This window comes from Alexandromys fortis, unplaced genomic scaffold (genome assembly GCF_014885135.2).
Source record: "Alexandromys fortis isolate MF-2015 unplaced genomic scaffold, M_Fortis_MF-2015_v1.1 scaffold_19, whole genome shotgun sequence".
Taxonomy (NCBI): Eukaryota; Metazoa; Chordata; class Mammalia; order Rodentia; family Cricetidae; genus Alexandromys; species Alexandromys fortis.
Window position 1 is genome coordinate 13,165,555 of NW_026067890.1, and position 13,421 is coordinate 13,178,975.

Genomic DNA, 13,421 nt, shown 5'->3' on the forward strand with positions numbered 1-13,421 from the left:
TTTAGGGGCTGGAGAGATGGCTCAGTGGTTAAGAGCACTGCCTGCTCTTCCAAAGGTCCTGAGTTCAATTCCCGGCAACCACATGGTGGCTCACAACCATCTGTAATGAGGTCTGGTGCCCTCTTCTGCCCTGCAGACATACACACAGGCAGAATATTGTATACATAATAAATATTTTAAAAAAAATAAAAAATAAAAAGTTTATTTTCCTACACATTTTTAATATATATATGTATATATTATATACTTAGTAAAATATCATTGTTACTTCAATTGCCTTACTTTGGGATGAGTGCCAAAATTCCAGAAATGGTTCTAATTGTTTCCCTTTTAGAGAATGAGCCAGAGAGCAGAGATATATAACTAATATGCTTACTGACTATTAGGGGGTCAGATCAAAATCACTGAATCAAAGCAAGTTTGTATCGTCTCTGGATTGCCTTTACCTCCTACAAGTTCCCTGTCATAGTTGGAGTTTCTATTGCTATGATAAAAATACCATGACCAAAAACGACTTGGAAAGGAAAAGGTTAACTCCACCCTACAAACTCTTGGGTCACACTTTATCAGTGAGGAAAGTCAAGGCAGAAGCCCAAAGGCAAGAACTGAAGAAATCCTTGAAGAATGTTGCTTAGTGGCATGCTTTGTGTGGCTTGCTCTCTATGGTTAGCTTAGCCTGTTGTCTTATAACCCAGGACCACCTGCCCAAGGGTGGCACTGCTTTTAGTGGACTGGCCTTCCCACATCAAGGAAATACCCATAGACTTGCCTACACTACAGGTCAATCTCCCGGAGGCATTTTCTCTATTAAAATTCCCCCCTCCCAAAAAAATCTCAGTTTGTGTCAAGTTGACTAAAACCAACCAGGATACGCCCCTTTGTCAGCTAAAGTTAAAAATAATTATAACTTCATATAATTGTACAGTAGGTTTCCTTTTTAGTATTGTGCAGGTGTATCTAAAATCCTAATCTCTTTTTAAGCTTAAAACAATTCTCTTGCTGGCGTGAACCTATTATGTGTTTAAATGTAAGATAAAAATCTTATTAGAACTAACGTTAAGATAAAGTGGCATGCTACTTGGTTTCTTTTTTAACCCTTTGTTACATTGTTACATTGTTTCTGGAATAGTAATGATTTGTATCTTTTTTACTTAAATAAAAATAATCTCTTCATGCTAAGCTTTGTTTTGTTTTTAGAAGCCAGACATCCTCAAATTCATGAAGGTAAGTCCATTTTTAATAAAAAAAACTTTATAATTCTAGTTTGGAGTATGTGTGTAATAACATGGTGTGGGGTTTATTTTCCCCCCAGTTAAAAGTTATTCTTCACTGTGCTAAGACTCGGCTTTTGTGTTTTGTTTTCCTTCAGGCCTTGCACGCTCAAATCCAGGCAATTTTTCATTAGAATCTTGGGACCCTGCAAAAACAGGTGATAACTGTCTTCCTGTATTTCATATGAACTGAGTATGATATGAGCAGGGATAAGCAATCATTAGTTTAGCTAGCATAGTCTTTCTTCACTATGATTGGCTTTCAGTCCCACCAATGGGGAGAAAACCCCCACACAGTGGGTGCCTCCCTGCACTTGGTGCCTGTACTCAATACCTTTCTTGTCTCTTTTCCCCTCAAAATCAAGCTTTTAAAGAAGCTGCCACTAGAAGAAATATATAACAGTTCATATTTTGGTATTTATTTTATAGGTCAGGCATTCCTGAATCCTTGAGCTCTTTGGGAACAATTATAAAAATAGCATATAAAATGTTAGTTATAATGACATTTTCAAACAAAGTTTTAGTAGATTCTCCTGCCTCACCCCCCATCCCTACCCCCCCCCCACATTCTTTGTTTAGTTATTTGTATAAAATGACTCAAGCCTCCAACACACATAATGCCATAAGCTCATGCTTTTCCTTAGAATTTCTTAGGATTCCTGGGGATGAGCCATCTCAGAATCAACCCTTGCCCTAAGTGTCAATTCTCAGTTAACACCTCGAGTTCCATCTCATTTGTCATTTCCGCCTCTCGGAAGCTGTTGTCCGGCCCTCATTTATTCCTCCTCTTCTCCTTTTTCCCCCTCCTTGCCTTCTTCCTTTGCTAATTTCAGACATCAGTGACACAGGCCGGGGGTGAATTCTTGATACTGCCCAGGCCTTTTATGTGATCATGACTTGTTCTTTCTAGGCCGGTCTGCTTATCTCTTATCCCTACTTCCCATTTTCCCACCAATCATTCTAGTGGGGCTGAACGTACGTGTCATTTTGCTTGTGTGCTTCCTTCTCCAGTGCACACTGCAATCTGGTGATCACACATCTTTCCTTATGTTGTAGAGCTTATGTTTCCTGTATCTCTCCTTTCCCAAAGCAACGCATGCAAAGGCTCTGTTTGAGTTGCTGTGTGTTCATCTACTCTGTTGCTTCTAGCTGCTACATACAGTGCAGGCTCCGCTTTCCAATTTACCCAATCTTTTGAGCAGTGGACTGCCAGCCCACCAGCACACTGTAATAAACATCTTCTTCAGATTTTTGCACCCCAGATCATAATGCTCGCTAGTCATTCCTACGGGAAAACCATGAAGATATCTCTAGGTTCATGGCCCCTGAGGGAGGCACCGTGTGATGTACAAGGTAGGACAGCCTTTTTAACGCCCATCCAAACTCCTGGGTCAGGGCTGTTCTCTTCCTCGTGTAAAGAGCTAAGATGAGAGAGCAGAAGGGGAAGCTCTCTCCTGATCTGAGTGTTTTGTCTGCAGAACATGAGTCTTGTCACTCAGTTGCACCAACAGACACCCCTCACCAGCAGGGATTTCTACAGGGTTCATCTGCGTCTGTTCAGTTGCTCAGCGATAGGACAGAGACCAGATGACATGCTTGGGGAAGTTTATCTCTGAAAAGAAGAGGGCAACATTTAAAATTCTCAGCATTATGTCACTTTAATGATCAGATTCTCTCTAGAGATGTAACATTAACTACGTGGATTTTCTGTTCTTTTATCACAGGAGAAGAAACTGAAGAAATAGAAATTTTGACTGCTGATATGGATGCAGGTGAGTTAACATTTTTTCTAGTTTCAACTAGCATTTTAGTCACATATATAATGTATAATATATACACATGCTATGTAATATATATATGTATATTACATATATAATCAATTCAAGCAAAAATTAACTTTGATATAGGTTTCAGTTTAAAAAAATGTAACTTTCTACTTCCCCATGGCCTTTTAAAAAAGCAAACTCATATTATTCTTGAGAATTGCTTTTTAAAGCCAAGTCAGCTCAAATGACTGATTCTGAAATAAAACATTACGATAGTTCTACAGAAAGTGTCTCCTGACAGAGAAGAGCTTTGCCAGTTTATTTTTGTCAGAAATAACTTGATTTCAAGCAGGACATACAGTCCATCTTCTGAGATGGAAGATAGTCGTGTCCTTTCTCCGGTTCTAACCAGACGTCTCTGACACTCTGTACACTGGGCAGCTGTGCACCAAGAGCCAAACTGAGTTAGACAGACGCTCCCAAGACAGCAGTGATTTATTCAAGCTAGTGAGACTGACTTTCCATCCTGGCTCCATTTTTTTTATTAACTAATCATATCACCCCCTCACCTTAATTATTATCTACCAGTTGTTTGGGGAGATTTTAAAATGAAATTCATGTGATGTCATCTTCTAATTTCCAGGGCCTCAAATTAGTAAACAACTTTCTAAATAAACGACCGAGTACAGGATTTATATCTCCAATCTACAGAGGCCAGGCAAGAGGGATTTTCACACACACACACACACACACCCCATTTGTGTCTACTGAAGACAGCATCTGTTTTCAGATTCCATCTGTCCTTTCACAGGCTTCAGCGAATGAGGATCTCTAATTCTGAGAGTCTAAACATAAACTTGAGATCATTACACTCTTCCCTCAACCCAGTTTGTAGGGTCGGTGAGAGATTTTACCAAAGTAAATCTCTCCATATTCATTCACAGCTTCTCTTCTTTGGGACCCTACCTCCTGTTGATATGATCAAAATAGTTACCATCAATACGAAATGTCATTCAAAGTAGCTAATTTTTTTTTTACCTTTTCATGACATGGAAAATACAGAGAAAGAATAAAGAAAACATCTTTATACTCCCATTTTCTTCCTTTCTTATGCATTCTCTTGCAACTTCATGTCTTGAGCCTTACTGGGCCGTGGCTTCTTGGTGGCAAATACATCACACATACCCATCACCTAGGAGGGAAGCAAATGTAAGGTGAGGCCTGCTGACCCAATCATCCAGGGTCCCTGGCGTATGGCCTCTCTGGATTAATATATATTGTGACAAATTATCATACTAATTACACATGGAGACACAATATATATGTGATGCTCTGTATGGGTCCGTACACAAAGTACTTGCTGTCATAAAGCTAGCATATTGTTGAAAAGAGACTTTTTCAGAAAGTGAAAATCACAGCAGTGAAAGATACATTGCTCTATATCATAAGCTCGTTCTGATGCGTTCCAAATGAGACACCCACCCACCCTGAGTTCTCACCGTTGTCATTCCCGGACACGTGGCATCTCTCATCTATCATCCCAAGGTCACTGTTAGACAGAATAACTTTGGAGAATCAAGTCAATTTTAATGCTAAGCTAGAATTTCCCCAAAAGGTGAACAGTACAGTTTAATCCCCAAAACTACTTACTAATGAATGTGGCCTGCTATACAAACTATATAATATGTATACACACATTACATATCTACTATATAATATGCATGCATATATTACTTATATACTATACAATATGTATGCATTACATATAGACTATATAATATGTGTGCACTATCACATATGCACTATATACTATGCATGCACATATTACATATATACTATATAACATGTATACACTATTACATATATACTATAAACTATGTATGCACGTATTATATATATGCTATATGCTATGCATGCATGTATTACATACATACTAAATAATATGTATGCACTATTACATATATACTATGTAATATATTTGCACCATCACACATATACTATATGCTATGTATGCATATATTACATATATAATCTATTCACAAGTAGAGCAACCTGAGTTCAGAGCCCAACACCCATGTAAAAAGTCCGGTGGTGGTCCATGTCTGTAATTGCAGTGCAGGGGTGAAAGAGGCGGGCAGATCATTGGAGCTCACTGGCCAGCCAGCCCAGCCAATTAGTGAATCTCAGGTTTAGTGAGGGACTGTCTCAAAAGATGGGGTTGAAAGTGATTGAGGAAGGTATCTGATGTTTGACCTCTAGTCTCAAATAGAGCACCTGTATAAACATTTCTCTCTCTCTCTCTCTCTCTCTCTCTCTCTCTCTCTCTCTCTCTCTCTCTCTCTCACACACACACACACACACACACACACACACAGAGAGAGAGAGAGAGAGAGAGAGAGAGAGAGAGAGAGAGAGAGAGAATGAACCAAGACTTTATTCACAAGATAATGGTTTCAGGAAAATAATGATACAATCCCTTCCTTTCCTGAAGAAAGACAACGGCTGAGGTCCTTGTTACCTAAACTGTCCTGTGGAGTCAAAAAGAACACACACACCCGAAGGAAAAGAGTGGTCGGAGGGGAGCCAGCAAAGGTGGTAAGGCTGCATGAAAATCTCAGTTCCTCCTCCAAGGACCGGCCTGAGTCAGACAAAAGCGAGGGCACGGTGTGCTCACCAAGGGACATGTCCTGGGGCTGCCTGTTGGTGACACCATCCAGTAGGAAGGCAGTAACTACACACGTCTCTCACAGGGAGACTTCCCGTGGCAGGTGGCAATCAAGGACGGCCAGAGAATCACCTGTGGGGGAATTTATATCGGCGGCTGCTGGGTTCTGACTGCTGCACACTGTGTCAGGTAAAAACATCTTCGGTGTGTTTTAGATTTCTTGAAACATGAGAAACAAATGATAGAGATGGTGATGGGTGATAGATACAAGCTTATATGAGAAATCATTCTACTCTGTTATCAGGAGGTATTTTTCAGGTATTCATGACCTGGGCTGTAGGGACCAGTCCCTCAGAACCTATTGTGTCCTGGTGAGGACAGAGCTTAGATACCGAATGACTTTATTTGGCTTATTTGTTTGTGCTAGGATGAAACTGTTCAGAAGAGTTTATGACTGAGTTTATGAGTTTTAGGGCTAAGGGGTGACGGTAACCTGGCATCCCCTCTGACCTTTCCTTAACAAGGTCATTAGTCCACAACCACAGATGACTTTTTCCAATCCACATACCCTTAAATGAATTTAATATGTATTTTAGGCAATAAAGAAAATGTCCAAAGCTCAATGCTATTTATCTGATATACTGACCCCTCATTGGCTGGCTCACTGAGCCTGGATAAATTATTTACACATGTAATAATTATTTACACATGTAAAGCTGCTTTGAAAACCAAGGCACTGTGTCAGGTGGGGTAGCATTCCATTCGTGTTGCTAATGGGAAGACCCCTGAAGTGCAGCCGGCCATCTCTGACAGACGTGCAGCCACTAAAGAACCATCACACAGAGAGTCAGAGGAAGGCCAGTCACACCGTGGACCCCTTTGGTAGGGTTTTCTAATTCTGAGGACAGAGAAACAGGGTAGGCATAAGGTGGCTTCAGGTTTGTGTGTGACAAGTGAGAAGTACAAGTCGGGCACAGGTTCTACGAGGAGCATTGTGAAAGGCTGTATTAGTTTGCCGACAAACACCCCAGACCAGTTGGCTTTAGAAGCACAGATTCACTTTCTTACCATTCTGGAGGCTGGGAGTCCAAGACCGATGCGCAGCCCTCAGAGTTCCTGGAGTTTCTCTTGGCTTGTATGTGCTCCTTTCCCACTGTGCCCTTCAGTACCCTCTCCTCTGTGCACATACAGCCTGAGACTTCTCTTTTCCCTCATGAAGACCCCTGGATTAATAGGACATCCCTTACGACCTCATTAAACCCTCATTACCCAATTAAAAGCACTGTCTTCAAATACAGTCCCAGTGGGGCTCAGGACATCCACAGTGCACCAGATAAAATTCTGCCCATAATAGTGATGGGATTGCAGTCCTCCAAAGGTATTGATTGACAAGCCAGCATTACTAGCAAAAGGACAGGGCTCAGGAGTCTCACCTCGGCTTGTCTTAAGAAACACTGTTTATGTGGTTAGCACAGTTGGAAATCTAAGAATCCTCCTATTTCACGCTCTCAGCCTTCAGGCACAGGCATTCTTAACGTTAATTTTCCACTGCTCACTTCTCAAACCTTATCTCCTTCACTATCACCCTGCTTCTACTTGCCGTCTGGATCACATGACTTGCCTCTAATTGCTCTAACCGCGTAGTCTGTCTATCCTCTGATCCGCTGCCCTGCCAGTCTGTTCTCCACTGTGTAGCCTCGCGTCAATTCAAGGGCTTTGCAGTCTTCTTTAGATAAGCATCTAAACAAAATGTCACCCACAGAAATCTTCTAAGCCCTCCTTAAGTGATTTGGCCTTCCTCTCCCTCACCAGTCTCTGCCCACTGCACACACAGCTCCACCCCCTGCCCGTGGATCCGCCTCCTCGGGGCTGGCTTCTTCAGACGCTCCAAAGCAATTGCTCCCTTCTGTGAAGGGACCTTCATGCACGCTTTCCTTGCCTGAAATGATCTCCCTTGACTCTCTTATCTAGTGAATTCTCCTCTTTACTCAGATCTCAAGTCAACCCTTTATCTCCTTATGGAACTCTCTGGAAGGCCCTCAGTCAAAGCCCTCCCAGTAAATTTTAAAGGTGTTTTTTTTTTTTTTTTTTTTTTCCTGTCCACTCCTTTCCCTTCTTGCAGAATAAACCTCATCATTGTTGTGATCACCCACTTGGTGATGCATGTTTTCTGGATGCTTTTGCTAACTTCTGCACCCCGGTGCCCAGGACAACACCTTGTCTATGCAGTTGGTAAACACTATATATGCACCCAGTAAGCCGTATAAACAGAGCTAATCTTCAAGAAATATTTATGATCCCTAAGCCTATGATACAACCCAAAAATAATGAGGATGGCAGCACTCTTGGAACACTTAGGTATAAATAAAAACATCTAAATATCACATTATCTCCTAGAACATTGCTGTTGAACTCTACTGGGATTGGCTGAGTTGTTATAGGAAGATCAATTCTGTTCCCTGTATGCTATATATACTTTAAGAAGATGGTATAAATGTTCAAGTTTTTTTGCTTATGGACAATCCATTTGGTGATGTACTTCATTCTTTGGAAAGGTTGGATAATGAGATCCTAGGAACAGTTGGAAAATAATCACTCTCTCCATTTACCACACAGCAAACCCTGCCCTAACTAAATTTAATTTTATATAGCTTCATATCAACAAGGATAAAAACATTCAGAAACTGAAAATCATCCTTCCAACGGAAGAATATATCCATACCTTTTTCTTGCTATATGTCATTTCCCTTTGCTTTCTCTGACAGACCCAGCAGATATCAGCATTACCAAGTATGGTCGGCATTATTAGACTGGCAGAAACTTAACTCTCAGTTGAAAGTTCAGAAAGTGAACAGAGTGATTATTCATGAAAACTATAATGGACGCACCTACCAAAACGACATAGCTTTGATTGAAATGAAAAAATCTCCGGGCAAGAAAGAGTGTGAGCTCCCTCATTCTGTCCCTGCCTGTGTCCCATGGTCTCCGTATCTATTCCAGCCGAATCACAAATGCATCATCTCTGGATGGGGTCGAGAGAAAGGTATATGCTTTACCTCTGGGGGTGGAACTGGGGTTGGAAATGTGTGGACGCCACTCTAGTACTCAGAGAAATATTAGGTACAGGAAAGTGAGTACCCATCCAGGAAGGGCTGCCTGATGGGCTCATAACGCCACTGTCAGAAGGACCACATGAGACGGGAGCTGTCACTTGATTCTAGAGCACTTGTCTAGCATGGGCAAGTTCCTGGGTTTGATCCCCAGAACTGAAAACAAGAAACCAAGTGTGGTCTTGTGATAGGGCACACCTATAATTCCAGAAGGAGAAGCAGGAGGATCAGGAGTTCAAGGCCAGCCTTGAGGCCTATAAGATTTGCTTCATTTTTGACCTAAAGAGGTATTAAACAGTTTTATCTCAAATGGACCTCCTGCAAGACACAGGCAAGGGGGTAATTGGACATCAGACATTTGCAAGATGTTTGTAATTAAATTACTGTGATTTTATGCAGTCACTAATTACATTAAGTATTTATTATGCAACAACGTTGTGTAAGAAGATTCTGGATGCTGGTGAGGAATGGAGGAGGACCTAAGCCCTGAGCTCTTGGAAGTCTGGGTAGTGAGTAAGCGGATAATGAAAAACTCCACCATGAAACTGCTGTGTGCTGGAAAACAGAAGAGGGGAGATGGGACAAAGTCTCACTGCCCACCCCATCCATTTTCCCTGTGTGCTTATGTGTCTCTTCCTCCACGGCCCATCAGGAAGGAGTACTTGGCCCTTCTCTTCCCACAGACCAAGGGTGTTCAGGTCCGCAAACTCTCACTTAAATGTGACGGAATTCTAGCTCCCTGTTCACTGCCTCAGAGCACTTAAATATGCACTTACTTCCTCAAGCACAGAAACATGTACACACTGACAGCTTCAGCTTCTAACCTCTCCGTGGCTGCTTTCTCTCCGATAGTAATTTCAAGGAAATTGCTAGCTGTAAGAAAAGATATCAAGGATGTGCACGAGATAGGCCCATCACTGTCATCTCTGCGATGCCTCTACCGAACCCAGCAATAGGTTGGGACTGCACACAAGGATTCGCTCTTTACTAACTGACTATGATTTTAGGCATCTTCCCTCACTGTTCATTGAAATCTAGAAAGATAATTGCAGAAACTAAGGCTATGAAGAGAATATGACATATAATTGCAGAAACTAAGGCTATGAAGAGAATATGACATAAAAATGCTAAGGAAGTATCCTCAGTTATTAATATATGTAGTCATTAGTAATGTATTTTCATGGATCTTCTTAGTGTTTTACTAAGCTATAACCACTTTTGTTTAGATTTCTCATTTGTGGCTCCTAAATGTCTGTTTTCTCACTTTGTGTAGATAACCAAAAAGTCTACTCACTTAGGTGGGGCCAAGTTAAGCTGATAGGCAACTGTTCGAAGTTTTACGGAAACCGCTACCATGAGAAAGAAATGCAGTGTGCGGGTAAGTGCCAAGTGGGTGACCTGGGCTACGCACTGTATCAGTCTGCTTGACACTTCCAGCTTACAACTGGGTCTCCTCACACAATGCTGTCAGGTACAGACGCCAAGCGGGAGGACTATGCTAACTTGGGGAAGCAAACAGAAGGTTTACAAATTATTTATTTCCCATGCTGCATCTCAATCCGCAGTTCCAAGAGGGATGCTGGGGCAGCCCGCTATTTCCTGTCAGGGAAGTCTCTCCATGCATCAGCGTGAGAGGCACAAAGAGTCACGGTGGCCCTGACAAATGGAAGGAACTGTGGTTTTCTTTCTTAGGTACCGATGATGGGTCCATCGATGCCTGCAAAGGGGACTCTGGTGGTCCCTTGGTCTGCCAGGATGTCAACAATGTGACTTATGTTTGGGGCATTGTGAGCTGGGGTGAAAACTGTGGAAAGCCAGAATTTCCAGGTGTTTACACCAGAGTAGCTAATTATTTTGACTGGATTAGCAATCATGTGGGAAGATCCCTTATTTCTCAACACAATGTCTGAAGCTATGGCCTCTTCTCTACATTTACTAATTCAGGAGTCGTGTTTTAATTAAAATGAAACTGTGTAATTAGTTCTCAGAGCTAGCAAGAAGCAAGCCTTACCGGCCAATTCGAAAGACTTCTTCAAAGTTTATGTCATTTTAGAATTCTGTTGGGTAATACAATAAACATCTGCTTTAGCATACAAGGATTGTTTTTTTGTTTGTTCTTCAGAGTTAGTACTACTCAGCTACACCTGCGACCTACACATTTTATTTATAGAAAGTGTGACTAGATTAGCTTTTCAGGCAAAAATGATGTTTTAACTACAGTAAAGGCTGAGACAGTTCAAGTGATACTGAAATCACACAAGGTTGTTCAAGCTCCAATCTGTCACCTATGAATTAAACGAAGAGAAACCAGCTTACAATTCACGATCCCAGAGAACCTAGACAACAATGAGGACTCTAAGAGACACATACATGGATCTAACCTACATGGGAAGTAGAAAAAGACAAGATCTCCTGAGTAAATTGGGAGCATGGGGACCGTGGGAGAGGGTCGAAGGGGAGAGAAGAGGGAGGGGAGTAGAGAAAAATGTATAGCTCAATTAAATAAATAAATAAAAGTGACAGAGGCTGCAGGCTCAGAACCCTTCTGCAGTGACTTGAAACCTGCAAAAACAAACAAAACCCAGAACTAGTACTAGGGTCAGGTTCTTCCTGAAGGGCAATGAGGGATCAACAGCTTCTCGGGCTCAGGTAGCAAACAGGGCCACCCACTGAGCTATCTCACTGGGTTAAAGTTGCTTCTGTCCGACTACTTTCTCACAATAACAGGAGAGAAAACTAAAGCACAGAAGAGCTTCCCAAGCAGCAGCACGTGTGATGGCCTCACAACGTGGGGAGCCAGCCACGCACAGGCTGGAGGGCAGCTCAGTGTCCCTGGCACCCAGGGTACATCAGAGAAAAGGACGAGCTGGGTGTGGCCTCCAAGACCTGAAACCACCTTAAGAATTTTATTAAGTCCAGGCAGGAGGCAGGGAGGAAGGTGGAGGGTTGAAATGAGAATTGAAAGTCAGGGAGAAGTCTAGACTATTTAAAGGGAAACCGAAAAAGACGGAAGCCAAGGCAGGGATGGAGGGACCCGCACTGGCTCTGGGTAGGTTGAGGCCGGAAAATGCACCATCTGGGGACAAAACATTGTACCAGGGAGAGGCATTTGAGTCCATGGCAATTATGAGATTTTTCTCTTAACTATGAGGTGATTGATTGGTAAGGCCATGGATGACAGATAAAATAACAAAAGTTTGGAGCTGAAGCGGGTTTAACCAGTTGGGTTACTTTGAATTTGTGGTCAGTGAGATTGCAGTGTGCAGTAGAAGGGACAGGGTTCCAGGGAATTTGGCATTTGAGAAGGTCATCCCTAGAGAGAGATAGCAAACTGAGTCCTCAGAGCAAGGCTATTGTTAAGGTAAAGGACATTAGCACACCGAGATGTTGTAAATGTGTAAATAGGAGAGGCTAGGAGCCAAGATCCCAGAACTTCAGAGGCCTAGGTAGGAAAATGGTGTGTTTAAGGCAAGTCAGAGGGCAACCTGGGTTACAAGCCAAGATCCTGTTCCAGAAATATAAACAATAAATGTTCAGAAAAATCCTCTCCACCAGCACACAGAAATCCAATCACACCAAATTAAACCGGGAGGGGGGCTGGGATGGATGCCAGGGAATGGGGTGAAGTTCCCAACTTAACATCACAATAAGGGTCTTGGGTTTTAACTGAGGATTGCTTCCACATAACCTTACTGCATTCTGTCCAGTTGTGGACGACATATTCCTGGAACAGGAGACCTCTCTGGTAGAAGAATTAAATGAGCCAAGTCTTCCTTTAAAATTCTGGTGGTAAAGCTGGTTGGAACCTCAGAGATCAGCTCTCAACCACTGTATCCTAGAGCCTAGAGCGACATCCAATGATCTCTGCCTTGTCTACACCCTCTCTTCCTAATCTATGGTTATCCTTTCCCTAAGGTATTTAGAATTTTAAGGAGGGGTGATTGTGAATTTCCCCTTTCTCGAAATTAGACCGAGGCATTAGAGGAAGTGTGCTAGCTCAGCGGTTCTCAACCTGTGGGTCGGACCGCAACCCGGATTCATAACAATAGTAAATCACAATGATGAGTCAACAACTAAATAATTTAAGATTGGAGTGGTCACCACAACCTGAGCTGTATTAAAGGGTCACAACATTAGGAAAGTTGAGAACCACGGCTCTGATTGAGAAAGGGGTCCGTTCTCAACGACCCTCAGACGGACAAGCCACTTACAGTGCTAAGACTGTGTGGCAGGTTATGAGGTCTCCATGAGGACCCAAGTTCTGTAGTGTACGTCACGTGCTCAAACAAGCCCCTGCTGCACTGCACCCCTGGCCGTGACGGCAGAGTCCCAAAGGCAGGCTGTGCCGCTGCGGTCGTCCTTCGTTGTGGCGCAACTCACTCCGGTGCTGAAACAAAGCAACGAATACGTCTAGGGCACGGACGGGGTTTTTTTATGACCCCACAGAGGTAGGACGGAAAGTTACCGGGAGCGTTCCAGGGACCACGTGGGCGAGGAAGTCGCCAGCTCCCTCTCCCGGCTCCCACGCTCCTGCGCAGGCGCACTGTGCAGGACGCGGCCCGGGTGAGCGGCGCGCGCCCCCGCCGGCCCGCCCCTCCGCGCAGCTGAG

At 42.9% G+C, this 13,421-nt stretch overlaps 1 protein-coding gene across 3 annotated transcripts in view; it reads left to right on the forward strand.

The window, feature by feature from the left end:
• Nucleotides 1-10,908, forward strand: part of Cfi (complement factor I) — a 29,182-nt gene extending 18,274 nt beyond the window's left edge. For 2 of the 3 annotated variants that reach the window (XM_050135238.1, XM_050135311.1), the window contains exons 7-14: nt 1,198-1,224; nt 1,370-1,429; nt 2,996-3,043; nt 5,529-5,632; nt 5,788-5,891; nt 8,468-8,745; nt 10,086-10,190; nt 10,505-10,908. In XM_050135238.1, the coding sequence (XP_049991195.1) occupies nt 1,198-1,224; nt 1,370-1,429; nt 2,996-3,043; nt 5,529-5,632; nt 5,788-5,891; nt 8,468-8,745; nt 10,086-10,190; nt 10,505-10,722 (944 nt within the window). In that variant the 3' untranslated portion in view covers nt 10,723-10,908. The remainder of the gene's footprint in view (nt 1-1,197; nt 1,225-1,369; nt 1,430-2,995; nt 3,044-5,528; nt 5,633-5,787; nt 5,892-8,467; nt 8,746-10,085; nt 10,191-10,504) is intronic. The other variant, XM_050135393.1, reaches the window with a different exon arrangement.
• The last annotated feature ends 2,513 nt before the right edge of the window (nt 10,909-13,421 follow it).